This window comes from Monomorium pharaonis, chromosome 11 (assembly GCF_013373865.1).
Source record: "Monomorium pharaonis isolate MP-MQ-018 chromosome 11, ASM1337386v2, whole genome shotgun sequence".
In the NCBI taxonomy this organism is placed as follows: Eukaryota; Metazoa; Arthropoda; class Insecta; order Hymenoptera; family Formicidae; genus Monomorium; species Monomorium pharaonis.
The window spans coordinates 8,628,613-8,643,365 of NC_050477.1; the positions used below are offsets into that span (position 1 = coordinate 8,628,613).

Genomic DNA, 14,753 nt, shown 5'->3' on the forward strand with positions numbered 1-14,753 from the left:
ATATCTATTGCCAGTTGTTTTGTCAAATTTTTATAAAAAAGATTTTTATTTTGAATAAGGAATTTTTTGTCACAAAAGAATTTAACATAATTTGTCACTTTGACTGACCAATTAATCATTAATCAACCGAGAAGAGAGACAGAAAGAGAAGAGAGAGAGAGAGAGAAAGGGAAAAAGAGTTTAGATTGGATTTGTTTCGCGAACAACAATCAGCTTCTCGGAGCACGGATCTCGAGGCGATTTCCGTACGGCGTTCATTAGCGATCTAACGAAGATCATAGCGCGATCGGGAAGCGTATTACACCTCGTTACACACGCACACACTCACGTGCATCGGGTTGAGGCCGGTCTCCGCGATCGCGGAGCACGCGACGATCCAGGAAACGCCGGCAGGCGGGATAATGCGGACGACACAAGGGGCCCTTAACAAGCTTGGACGAGAGGCACATGCGCGAGCGCAATGCTGCACCCAACTAGGCTGACTTTCCGAGACCGCCCGCATTGACGACGGGAAGGGAAGGGACGAGAGAATGATAAAGAGAAAGGGAGGAAGGGGGGATAATAAGAAACGTACACCTCGCACTGCTATAATGAGAAATCTAGCGCGACCGCTAATACACTGGTTCGAGCTGATACTTTTTGTCATGGTGCAAAGTCTTCCCTCGTTTTAGAACATCGCTTCCCAACTATTTCTCAACGATAGAACACTCTTAATTACTAAAAAATTATGTTAAAAGCGTGATTACAAAACATTGACAATTGACAATGAAATAACTAAGAACGCGAATATCATTTAAATTTCACGTGGTGAATTGTATTGAACGAAGAGCGCTCTTTTATCGTTCACAAAAATAACAAAAAGTGAATGGATAAGAGTTCATTGATCGTATCCGATCCCGGCATTGACATTTAACCTTGTCGATCGCGGTACGTCTCTCAATTGTGAAAGAAGGAATACTAGAAAAGAATATTCTCAATGTCTTCAGAAATGCTTACAATGTCAATCGATACATTTAAGAATACATTAAAGATACGTTTATTTATTTCTAACACATTTTAACTTATGCTGAAGTAAAATTGCAATCAACATTTTGAAATAATTAGATAATTTTCCAGAAAAATGGATTTTTTTTTATTACTTAAAAATGCTTAATTATTTTTCTTTAATTGAGAAAATATTGAAAAAAAGAAATTTTTTGCAAATTGAGTTTTAGATATATAAATCAATTTTTAATATGTTAAAAAGTTATTATGTTTCACGATTTATAGCGCAAAGAATAGAGCCCTGTCAATTATTAAATATAATAAATCAAGGTCTGAGTCGAGCTTCCAAGATAGTTTTAATTTAGAGACCATTAATTTTACCTGTGCCGTTATTCGTAACACGCACATTGGTGCATTACTATAGATTAATTATGCATCTGATTCTCGAACACCTTAGACGATTTTAAAAACGATCGAGCTGTCAAGAGATATCGAAGATGCGAATTAATTTCGATCGCCGCGTTGGCGATACACGGAAAGCGGAAACGCTCGTAACTTGCGACGGTTCGCTGCGTTTAGCTTTATCTGCCGTGTTTATCCCGTACTTCGCCGTGGCTCGCAGTGTGTGGCATATTAAGTTGCTTTCCTGAAACCGCGCATAAATAAGATAGAAGCGCGATCTTCGTATATACCGCTTTTAGTATATCTACGTGACCTAACGTAATATAATGATCGCGCGATTCAGCAACACAGAGGCTTAACAGATCAGTTGTGCAATTTCTGTTGGTAGCCATTTTTAATGCTCTTAATTTTATGATAACTGCGACGGAAATGTACGGAAATAAAGGCAAACTTAGTTTCACTAAGTTCTTAGTGGAGATTTTTAATTTTTTAATTTATTAAAATATATATATACGATCTTGCTATTGATTCGTAAATTAAAGTACTCTCTAAATCTCAATGGATATTCACTGATTCGTAGTAGCATACTTATAACTGTGATAATCAGTGAGTCTTCACTGTCTTTCAGTAATTTTCACTTCAGAATTAGTGTATAGTTATTGAAAGATCAGTATATTTATTTCACTGATTGATAATCAGTAAATGATTATAACTATATCACTGAGAGTCAGTGTTTCCAGATTTCCACTCATTTTTTTTTAGTTTTTACTATGATTTAGAGAGTACGAAGGGTGTGTATACATACCCTTTGTAATGAAACCCCTTGACGCGTGTTAAAAGTACAGCGAAGTTGTTGGGAATGCGATATGCAACGCTTACTTTGCGTAGCGTAAGAGAGGAGTCATATTAATACAATTAATAATTAGCTAGAGGAATGATTGAAGTCCTGCGCATACGCACACCAATACCGTTACAATCCCACATATTACATTAGAAGAGTAGCGAGAGACAGCGAAGGCACGTGTCCTTCAATGAAATCATCTCCCCACGGGTCCAAGACGACGACGGCTCATTGGCCTCGACGATGTCGAGGTCAGTGGAACCGTCGTTTAGACCGTCTTCTCCGAGGGGAGGAAGGATCATCGTTAAAATTATTGTTATTGTCGCGATCGATTAATATTGACATTGATATTAGATAACACGCAAGGAAAGAAAAACCGAATCGATCGCATAGCGTAACGATTACTTTGTACCGTTAGTCTGTGGTAGGATCTGCTAATTAAGTTATGTTACACATTGATATCGAAGGAATTGCAGAAGTTAGACACAAGTTAGGCGTATTGCATAGCTCGTAGCGCTATGGCGCTGCTTGACGTCTCGGCTTTCGTGCGATTTACTCCTACTCGAGAAATATGAGAATCTTTCCTCGTGTTTATGCATAAAATGTTGGCGTAAGGAACAGATTCGTGAAATATATCAAGCATGATATATTTTTGACAAGGAGTTATTCACATTTTCACATTTCCAAGTTAATTTCTTTTCTAGCTGCTGCCGAAATTTGATTGCTACGTGATGAATTTTACGTATCACAGATTCAAGGATGTATGATTAACTGTAAAGGTCGCGATGACAAGTCACGATTCATGCAACTCCTCGATTTGAACATATATCGTAAAAAGAGATTTGCAAGAGTGAAAAATTGACCGGGAAGAGTCGACCCAACCAACGGGCGTGACCTTAATTAAACTCCGTTGACAGCTCCGAAATTTGTCGCGTCTCCCAACCCTGCTTGAGATTAAGCATGCGATTAAGCTGCCGTGTCGCGCATCAGCGGAATTTCGCACGGCCGCGCGCATAATTTCCCGGCCTGGGACATTTCTTGGAAGCGGTCGTCCGAGAGACGAGATCGCTGGCGGGAGCCAACAAGAGAACGGGAGAGGAGTCGCCGCGAATAATTTCCACAATCTGGGATCGCTCTCTAGGGCCGTAATTTTTTTCTGAGATACACAAGACATCGCGGCATCGCGGGGTAAAATCGTTTTGCGCGATCTTCTTTAGCTCTTTCTCTCTCTCGTCCCTCCGTTCTTTCTCTCTCCTTTCGACAACTGAGTTTTCGTGCGCTTTTATAGTGGCAGCGCGAATTAAATTCCGACCGTGCATGCGCGCTCGTATCATGAATCGTACCGAAAGATCGTCCTTGTGGACACGTTCCGTCGCGTAACCTCCGCATTTTATCAGATTTTAATTCGGCAAACGGTACTTGGACCTCGCGCGCGCGTGCGCGACCATCACGGTACTGTTAAACGAAGCTTGAGGCCCAATTTCGTCAAAGATTAATCAAGCTGATTTCTATATTCTCAGTCTTAAGTCTGAATTGTATTGTACATCTACCATAAATCTAAATGTTACATCTCCGCGTAGAAAAAAATTTATTCTATGGAATTATCCATAAAAATGTGTCAATCTTGCGGAATCTAACTCCAAATCTTTCTATGTATTTGCAAAAAATTACAAGCTTATCTTGGATTGATTTAAATGTCTGGAAAGTTAAATTCTAATAATATACTTATTGTGTTTTAAATATACTCGCAGATTTCGGGATACTTTTTATATATTTTGAAGAGAAAGAGAAAATTCGTTATTATATTATATTATGTATGTTACTTTTTATGAAACATAGCCGACACATTTTAAGCCTGAGAAATCAAGCAGCGCCATTCCTTTCGATCTCTCTCGCTCCGCTACATATGCAGGATATGTCGCAGTTTGTATGGTGTGATATTGCCTGGACTCACCGATCCTCTTCACGTGGACGTCTCGATTGAAGGAGACGCTCCTCTCGGCGGACTCGGGGACGGAAGCCCTGGGCACAACGGGGGGTAGTAAATGCGAGCCGGGAGGGTTGCAGCCTTCGCTCCCTCTTAGCAATTCCGAGCGCTGTATCGTGAGCATCCTGCCTTTCAATATTTTCTCCCGATCATGCCACACGACCGGCTAGGTACACCGTTTCGTTCCCCCAAGCCCCGTCTCGTGCTTGTGCTTACACTTTTACCACCCACCCCAGAGCGTTCTCACCCCCGATCTTATCTTCCCTTTTCCCTTTTCCTGCTCTCACGCGCACACCTGATCACCGACCTGTAAGCCAAGCAAAGCTGTGCTTTTAATATCTAAGATAACTTCGCGTCGACGAAGATTTGCGAGCTTAACCATTTTTTTGTCGGTTACCCCAATCTGAAACCGTCTGATGGTTTGAGCACGAGAGTTTGTTTGGAGGCTCACGTTTCTCAATACTCGAGTAATAGGATCTTTTAAGAATATCAAGATAATATTAATTGGAATGCAATGAACGTTTAACAATACAATTGCGTAAGCTAATAGGGCGTATCAATTGTAACAAGCTCTTCCAGACTCGTTCCGCTTTCCAAACAAACAATCGTCTGAATTGTTCCTCAGTTGTCGTGAGAGTGCAATTTATGTTCGAGAATGCGCGCTTTCTGTACATGATATTTCTACGCACGTGTGCGCGCGCAGTAAATGCATGCGTGAAAAACGTGAGAGAAAGAGAAATGATAGCATCATGCGTTCCCGGCGACGTGTCTATACTGGCGCATGCCAACTCCAGGTAGATGATGATAAACGCAACGAGTGATAATGGTTCTCTTTGTCGTCATGCAGGCAGATGGAGGGGATGGGGATACTCGAGATATACGTGCAACGTGATATAATGATAGTGACAGGGATGACGGTGACGGCGCATAATATCGGCAATGGATTCGAGATGATGAGAACTTTACTAATAGGAGCGATTGTGCGATAAGGTCGCCGATCGTAGCTTTTTTCCCTCACATCCGTTCGCATTAAGCGTTATCGTAATTATGGCCAGGATTCTGGACGTAACTCTGTAGTTTTCCTATCGGTATTATGATCTAAACGCAACGACACCTAATTTAAATTTCATAGAGGCTGAAGAGCTTTGAGGACTTACGTCGCCGGCTCGAGGCAGCAAGATACGAAGTCGACTTGATCTTAATTAATTCCTGATACGGCGCGAATAAATTGTTCATTTTCGTTTTTGTCATATTTTGTCGTCTGTCACGAGTAAAGTTATTACGTACGTGAAGAAACTTATTTTATGAAAGTATTGCCTTAACTCTAGACTGCCTTTTCATTGAAATCTTTATACCTTGTTCTTGAATTAGCAGCCGATTTAGTCTATCAATTTCTAAGTTGTATATTGATATGACAATATTTTCACTATCTAGTTTGGAACATATTTTTTTTTCAAGAATAATCACAATTCTTTGTATTTGCTTCGACGGCGAAACATTTATCAAATAGTGCGATAAAATCGTAGAAAATAAAAACAAGAGACGCATTGTTCCGAGTATGTCGAAACCATGAGATTCTAAGCGACGAAATCTGTAACCGTCCCACAGTAGCAGCTACGTTACGCTTCAACGATCAGTCGCCGCGTGTCGTCATTCGTTTTCACGAATTTACGTAAATCGATAAGGCAATCAATCTCGTGCCTCGCGGCGTGAAGTAGAAGCAAAACGGTTGGACATGGTCATCTCGATAAAAACGGTTCTAAAAATACCGCTGACGACGGTCACTCGGACGACACTCAAGCGGAAGCGTCGGGACTGCTCATTATCATTATAAGCGTTTTATTTCACTAGGTGTTTTTCGCGCTATCGTGTAAAAACAACGTCCTCCTTTTTTCAAGAAGTTGGCCTTCGTCGCGATACTTTTGCTGCTCCAAGTGGACGTTGCGACGTGCAATCGATGCACACACTCGGCGCTTAAAAATTCATCGCCAATAATCGCCAATATATAACTTGTTATACTTGCTATAGGTTTGAAAATTTTAACTTGTTTTATATATCTTTCAAGAATCTCGAAGCCTTCTACCCGAAATATATGATTAAAAGAAATTTTTGTTATATTTTAAGTATCAAAGTTACGGACAAAGAAAGGGTGCTCGAATTAATTTTGAGAAAGAACTGTTCAATTTTACGGAATATTTCCAATTATTAAGTGTTCTATCAACCATGAAGCTTTTCGAGAACAGCGCTGTAACATTCGTCGTGCGTTTTTTCGTCCACTCGCGGTCGGGCTATCTGCCCTTGAAACAAATAAAAGTGACCCTGCACGCGCGCACACGGGTCCATCTCTCAAGGCCATCAGTGATCGGAGTGACACTAGTGTCTCGGCGAGTTCTCGCACGCGTGACATGTGGGGGTGAGCCGTCGCTCAACGACTTTATTAGCCTCGCGAGAGCGTTAGGGAGGAGGAGGGACACACGAGTTGGAAATGAGACAATTCGCGTGAATCCGATCCGAAGGATTAAGATGCACTCGGGAGGCTCGGTAGCCATATTTGGCGAAGAGGACCGCATAGGCCCGCGCCGGGACCATCCTCCGCGGGGACCCCGCTATAAAAACTGGTGTTGATATATTTTTTTTTCAAGGGGATTCGAGAGTTTACGACGGGATCTTCTCGCACGTTGACTCCCACGCGCCTTCTAGTCACCCTAATCGCGTGGAGAAATGCTCGATTCGATTCGGAGGGGAGGGGGAGGGTTAAAAAAGAAAAAGAAGAAAACAGAAATCGGCGATGAGCGCAGGTTTTCGACCGGACCGCGTCTAATGTACTAAATAAGAAGGCTCTCTAATGTGTCCTTCGTTACCCGTCACGGCACTGGTTAACAGTAAAACGAAGGATAAGAATGTTGCTAAGTGCGGCGACACGACACGGCTATATTCTCGTGATTTTAATTCCGCCCTATGCATTCCCCATCGCGTATATTTTTGTCTTCCTTACGAGAGGAAGTCGGGAATTAAGGTAGTTGACGGCAGGGGAAGGAAATTATAACGAGTTATGCGAAAACAACATCGCAATTTTCGTAAAAATACTGTGCTTTTAAATAAAATACATTGGAGATGGTGTCCCATTACTTTCTGCTGTATTTCTACTGCCGCGCAAGAATAATATTTATACGTCGTATTGCCCTGCAAATTTTTTAAGTATTTTTTTTTTTTAGATCGCAATGACAATGCAGATTATTTTTTATTTCTTAATACGTCAAATATTAATCCAACAATTTAAATTGTTATTGCGATACCGTAAATATTAGTAGCGAGACCATTATAATTTCGTGGAACGTGTCGACGCACACGCGACATGCAAGATTCCGTAATATGTGTTATTTGCTGCTTCCTCATGTTGCATAACAGCGTAAACAGGAATAATAAAAGGGATCTCTGCCGGAGCGAAGCTCCGAATTTTATGATGATCTCATGTCGCGATACGTTCATCGTTTAGTTATTAGCGGCAACGAGACAGAAGTACGATCAAATTCGCGTGTTCTATCGCTCGCGTGTTTGAAATAAAATCTTCACGAAGAATAAAAAGGAAAAAAAAAATATATGAGAGAATGTTAAAAGCCGCACATAGTCAGGGCGAGGTCGTGTACTCCCATACCTAAATGTGTCCTCTAACGGTTCCGCGCCTCGTCTTTGAAATATTTCACATTCGTTACGGGATAACAGCGCGAAAATCAGAATCGCGTCAGCAATATAAAACCACATCAAATTATACGACACTATTTTCTAGCCCTATAACGCGCGCGTTCGCGTATACCGCGACGTAATAAACACTCCCGTTTCGCGCGCAAAGCGTTTAGCACCTTCTTCATTGACTTTTATTGACGTGTAGAAAGCCAACAATAAAATCGGGAGAAGCATCTGTTCCTTGCGACCAGACGCAAAGGATCCGCTCGACCCTCGGAGGTGCGAAGCCTCGCGTCCGCAGTCGCAATCCAACCGCTATTAGAAAGCTGCCGCTGGATTATAGAGCACGAGAGAATCCAAATGGAGCGACAATCATAAATGGCTTATACATAGCGCCATAGAATAATCCCGCATAATTTCCATATATATAAATCTACATAATAGTTTGACAGGTTTTAACAGGCTATTCTTTTCATTTCGTTCCACGCGAAATTTTTATCTACGTATACTTTTAGCAGAAAAATTTTTAACTAATGTATTTACTAAAATTCGCACGTAAAAGATAAAAGAAATAAGTGCCACTTCTCGAATGTATTTTTCGCAATAAGTTCTTTAAGATGTTTATATCTTCGTTATTAAATTTGATTATCGCACGCACATAAATTTAAATATTATTTCTAGTTTCAGTTTACGACTGTGTTTTAAGTCCTATAAACATTTTGGTATGCAATTTATAGAAAAAACATATTTCACAATTGTTATAAAAATATTACTAAGCACCAAAACCCGCTTTGATCGAAAAATAACACTTTCTCTTATTTCTTGTGTTACTCACAAAATCTAATATTTAATTAATATTGTATTAATTTAAAATAATTCATTTTTATTTTTAATAATAATTCAATATACTTTAATAATTGAATTTTATTTCTTACAAATCTTTACGAAAGTATTATTCTCTCAAATTTCTGAAATATTCTATTATATGTTTACAATTTTTATTGTCTTGAATCATGATTAATTATGGACCCTGATTAATTAACAACTTGCTTAATAACTTACTTCTTGATAAACTTTTTATAAAATTCTTAATTACAGTCTTAAATAATCGGACGATTATATTTCTCACACGAATTTGAACGTTTAAAAATTAAGCTAATTGTCCCTCCTTGGGGCCTCCCGTTGGACCGTTCGTTGAACACACACGTTCGCGAAAACAAGTTGATGAGACCCGTTTTTATCTCTTACTTACTTTTTCGCTGGCGAAGCGGTGCGTTTTACAGTTAATACCGTCGGACCGTCCAATAAATTTGCGCAGGCATCGTATAGTATGACCGAAAAAAAGATACGCCGGTCTCGACTGGGCGCTCATTACGAGCGCCGCGGCATTTCCGCGTGCGAGCCCGCGCGGCGCTTATTTTTCTCAATGTTCTCGCAAACTCGAAACCCGCCTTTCGTTTCTAGCCGTCGTTCGTTACGCCGCGCAGTCGGAGAATCGACGTGGCCGGGGGAAAGATTTTAATTTAGATCGCCGCGCGCGCACAAGGAGAGGAATCGCGCCGCGCTCGTGTAAAAGCCGGGAGGAAACCTCGCGCGTATTCTCGGGGGTAGGGGGGAGGGGGTTGGGCACCGGCACTTATAAAATTCCTGCTTCGATGCGCTGCCCTTTCAGACGCTCCGCGTAGAGATCCCTGTGAACTTTATCTCTAACGGCTTACAAGCACTCTGGGATTCGAGACGAATCCCTGCGTTTACTCCCGACACAATTTGCGGATAGATCGTATCGGTTTCCAGTTTATTCGTTCTCGATATCGTTTCTTTCTCGGTCGTTCGAACCCCCGTCGCGCCCTTTCTTTACATTCTTATGCTTTTATACGGACTGGCCCGCGAGAGATGTTTCTCATATTAAAACAGATTCCGTCATTAAGCGTCGAAGATTTTCAGAACTCTGTCTATATAAAATATTCAATTTCGGCGGTGTTATCAAATTATCACATCAATAAGCTTTCGACTTTTATACTTCGTTATGATGCCACGAGTATTCACGAATTTATGAATTTATAATATGACATTTTATGTTCTGTTTGGACAGTGTAAGTTATCATAAATTAGTGTCACGATGTGTTGCAGAAAGATTAAGATTTCGATACTATAAAGCCAAGTATATAAACTCGATATTATCTGCACATGGATAATTTTAAAATGGTCAATATTTTTTTTTTAGCTTTTTAACTTCTTACATATGTTTAATTTTGTAGTTTGACATAGGAATCTAAACGTTTTATTTTTCGTAATAATTGATACAATCTTTTGTGCTCGATTTCCAAAGGACGTTACTAAATATCGTCTGAAAGAAGGAACCGTTATTGTATATCGCTCTAGCCAATACGGAAATATGACTCAAGACTAATAGAACACGACACTGAGACACGGTACGCGCGCGACGAACATGACGTAGATGCCAGAAATGGAAATGGAAGTCGCACAAGTCGCGACTCGTGACTCGCGGGGGGAAAAAAAAACCACGGCGCGATCGCTTTATTTGCGTAACTGCTATTACGTTCCCCGCGCCTTCTCCGTCGCTCGGAGACTATGCGAGGCGGCACATCGTCTATCCGCGCGAGAAATCCGGATGCCACGCGAAGGGTCACGTTACGTGCGGGTGCATTATAGTGAATGGATCCAGCAACGGCGATTCCCATCGAAGGCGTCCGTCTCTCCCATCTCTCTTTCTCGTTCGCTCGCCCGCTCGCGCGCGAGTAACACTGACACACTTTGTACACGTCAAGGCCGAAAGTTCTCCTGGTACGCGGTGCCTATCGTTGCACCGTCTCGCGTATTCGTCTTCTTTGTATCCACGCGTACGTCTCAATCGCGTACGACTACGCGCCGCGACGCATGCCCGCCCGCCGTACGCTGGAAACGCCGCGCGATAAAACCGTATCGGGAGATTCAGCGAGGGGAATTTGCACCTCGGGCTGATGGGCGCGATCTTCATCTCGCGAGTGCGGACAGGCGAAAGGGCGAAAGGAAAACAGCGAGAAAGGAGTAATCGAGTTCTGCACATCGAATCTATTTAGAGGGAACGGTTCTTATATACACTGAGAAAAAAAAATTGTTAATTTGACATTTTCCAACTAAATTAAAATTTTGTCAGTTCAAGAATTTATGCATTTAACTTAAATGCATAAAATTCAATTCAAGTATTTATATAATTAACTGAAATATATAAATACTTGAATAGACAAAATTCAATTTAGTTGGAAAATTCAAATTGATTTTTTTTCTTAGTATATAATATGTAGGGATTTTCTGATAAGAGACGTTATAATATGTGGTTTACAGTTTAAAAATAAAATACATTTTTTCGAATAAGATTTTTAATTGAACACGTATTAGGAGAAGGGAAAAAAATTTTATGATGTGTATGTCTGATCATTGAGTTATTTAAACTACTTGTCTCCGAGCTTCCGAAATGCGAATAATCTGTTTCATTATATTTTTGAAACATATAATTATTTTCAATGTAATTGATCACATTATGATTTTATTATAAGATTAAGACTTGAAAAGATTTAAAAATTACAGTTCTTTGTTGTATGTTGTATTAAACATATTTAATTAATATAATATAATATATAATAAGGAAAGAAATATTTTTTTTTATATGAATACTTATTCCAATAAAAAATTTTGTCCGATTTAAAGAAGATATTGTAGTATTGATTAATTAAAATATAATAATTGATAAATAAATATTACTACATTAATAAAATTAATAAAATTAAGAATATTCTATTATATTTCTCTATAATTAGACTTTTCATTAAATTCCAAGCTACCTGTCATCAACAAATAACACGATAATTACGAGACAACTTTCATATGTCGTACTTATTAAAAATCTCATTCGACACGCAAGGTTATAGATCTGATGATTCAGAGGCAATTATTAATTCATCTGGTCGCGTAATTCGCGTAAATCTTTCGGGATATTAATTCGGGAGAGACTTGCCTGATCTCGACAGACATCCTTGAGGACAAATTTGGCTGTCACGCATGTGTTGGACATTTCCATAAATGTTTATTCCCGCTGTAATCGGCGCGCTCGGCCGTCGGCGCGTTGTTGTAATACGACCGCATCAATGAATAATACGCGTACCTCCTTCACATCCTGCTCATCCCGCGAGGGCCCCGCGTCATATCGCGATCGCTCCCCATAGCGAGAGCGGGCGAGGAGCTCGCGCATGATCGGCCGACTCGATCTCGAGTACAGGTAGATTAAACGCCTAGATTCGCGAGCGCGCGCCGCGAGAGAGGCCTAGCTGCCTAGCCGCACACGCGGTGATTAAAGTGTCCGTTAACGCGAGTTAATTGATCTTTCAGTTAATGGGATATTACCTTTCCGCTGGATTTCTGGTTTGCCCAGCGCCCGGTCGGCCGACCAGCCGGCAGATCCAATCTGCGCGCGAAATAACTCGCGCTCTCGCTCTCGCGCGGGACTCTCTATAATCTATTCGGCCCCGCGAACGCACAGCGCAGAAAACCTACCTACCCGACCTACCGAAGACGCCCGTATCGTTTCCCTTTCGATCAGCGTTCGCGGCGACCCGCGGTACAATCGAGCCGAGCGTATCTGCCGGTTCGATCCTGCGGGATCGAACTTGTGGCATCGACACATCCTCGTCATCGTCGTAGTCGTCATCGTCGTCAATACGTATATCGATATCACTTCGCCCCTATCGATATTAGATTTACCTTTACTACCACAGTAGCATTCCGATCGCTTAGATATCCGGTATATTCTCTCTAGGGATACGCCCCTTCAGGTACATAGATCGGTTTTCCGAGCGGAACCAGAAGAATGAGAAGAACAAGGACCTCGTTTCTCTCTCCGAGAGACTTTGTGGTTATATTCGAACTGAAACACTCTCACGTTCGGCAACTGTCACTATCACCGGACCGCGAAATCCGTAGGGTTGACCTAAGGGACTAACACCACCGATTGCAATTAATTAGCTAATTTTGTCCTGCCCTTTTTTCCCGGTGAAAATTTTAATTTTCGACACTTGTCGTTGTTCCGACACCTAAGACGTAACACCCAAGATCGAACACTCGACATCAGATAGACCGGCAACCCGATCTAATTGTTTCGCACTATTGGATATATATACATATACATATATATATATATTTATGTATATATATATATCCGGGATATCACTTGATATTTCGCGATTCTTCGAATTGAAACTCGCTCGTTTTGACACCTTGTCGCCAACAGCACTGATGACATTCGTACCTCGCGCGATTCAGCTGCAGGGACGACCCGGATGACCAAGGGTCTGGACCAGGTGTACAGACGCGCAGACCACCGCCACACCACGCACACGCCACTCGTTCTCCGTTCGTTCTCCGCCGAGCGCCGAAGAACTAATAAAAGCTGGGACCCAGGTTGAAACTGCGTAGGCCGCTTACTACTCCTTCCACCGTGGCACCCCGTCCTATCCCACCGGTGTACCGGACCCAGGCACCGACAGAGACAGGCAGGAGAGTAGGCACGGATGGACGGACGGACGAACGGACGGACGTACAGAGCGACTTCAAGGTATACACATGCCGAGAAGTCTCTAGGTAAATAGTGTTGGTCCTCGAGTAAATTCTTAGGTGCATCAATAAATAATTAGACAGGGTTGTCAAATCAGAGAATTCAATTTTCGCTGAAGAGAAGTATTTTAGCTTATATTAATTGTTGACGTGTCAGTTTAAATTTATAGTTGAGTCATCTCAGCATTAAAGAGCTGAGACATTGACGGTTTAGTTAGAACTTTATTATGGAAGGTGTTATTTGTTGTGCTATTTTAATTCTTTGTTCTTCTTCTTGAAAGTCTTAATATTTATCAACTTTAAACCTTTCCTAAATCAAATTTCTTCTAGATTTGCTATTAGACAAATAGAAACTAATTAACAAATGCATTTTTTAATGTTAAATTTATTTATGTAAGAAAATATTATTCAATGAATAAAATTCTTAATAATTATTAATCAAACAATTACTAAAAATGATTCTTTAAATGTGCATTTGTTAAAAGGATTACCATTATTTTTGTTACTAATAATAAGAGTACCAGAAAACACGAGTGTATTAATATATTGAGATGTGTATTATATCGAAAAATCAATGTTTACTGAATTTTTAATATTATAGTCTTACTCAAAATTTTGCCAATATCATATTGATATTTCAGTATATTCCAACAATGTATAAGATTTATAATATCTACACATATTTATTAGAAGAAAAGAAATTTATCTTTGAAAGAAATTCGCATATTGATAGTCACATGATTAAATTCTATTTGATACTATTGCGTGCTGAAAAAAATTCGACAATTTCATAATAATTTCAAGCTAATGCCTGATTAACACCTTCGACTAGAAAATTGATATCGATTGATATTGACTGATGATGAAAAATACATGGTGTCAAGTGTCCGATACATCGCGCAAGTATATCAGTGCGATCACTATCAAATTTCAACTGGCGCTGGTCATTCGAATTATCCGCGCGCGATACTATCGCTTCAACAAGCTCTCTCTTTATCTATTGTAATCTGTATTGTAACGTTCGCATTTTAAACGGTTCAATGATTTGATCATTTCACGATCAGTCCCGCCTGATTAATATCGGTCAAAATTGATGTCGATTGATATTGATGACGAAAGATACATGGTGTCAAATGTTTGATACCTCGCGCAGGCATATCAGTGCCATCACCAGCGGTCGGGTCCAGCCTGGTCACTCGGACAGATCATCACTCATTGCTGCTTCTGCAAGTTTTCTGTCTCTTTCTA

General features: G+C 40.6%; 1 protein-coding gene across 2 annotated transcripts in view; it reads right to left on the reverse strand.

Moving 5' to 3' along the window:
* The window catches only part of LOC105839156, a 110,935-nt gene extending 97,597 nt beyond the window's left edge, over positions 1-13,338 (reverse strand). Inside the window, exons 1-2 of one of the 2 annotated variants that reach the window (XM_012685256.2) lie at positions 13,201-13,338; positions 4,182-4,521 (exon numbers count right to left, since the gene is read on the reverse strand). In XM_012685256.2, coding sequence (XP_012540710.2) covers positions 4,182-4,338 — 157 coding nt within the window. In that variant the 5' untranslated portion in view covers positions 4,339-4,521; positions 13,201-13,338. Of the gene's footprint in view, positions 1-4,181; positions 4,522-12,656; positions 13,136-13,200 lie in introns of those variants that run through there. The other variant, XM_012685257.3, reaches the window with a different exon arrangement.
* Positions 13,339-14,753: the final 1,415 nt, after the last annotated feature.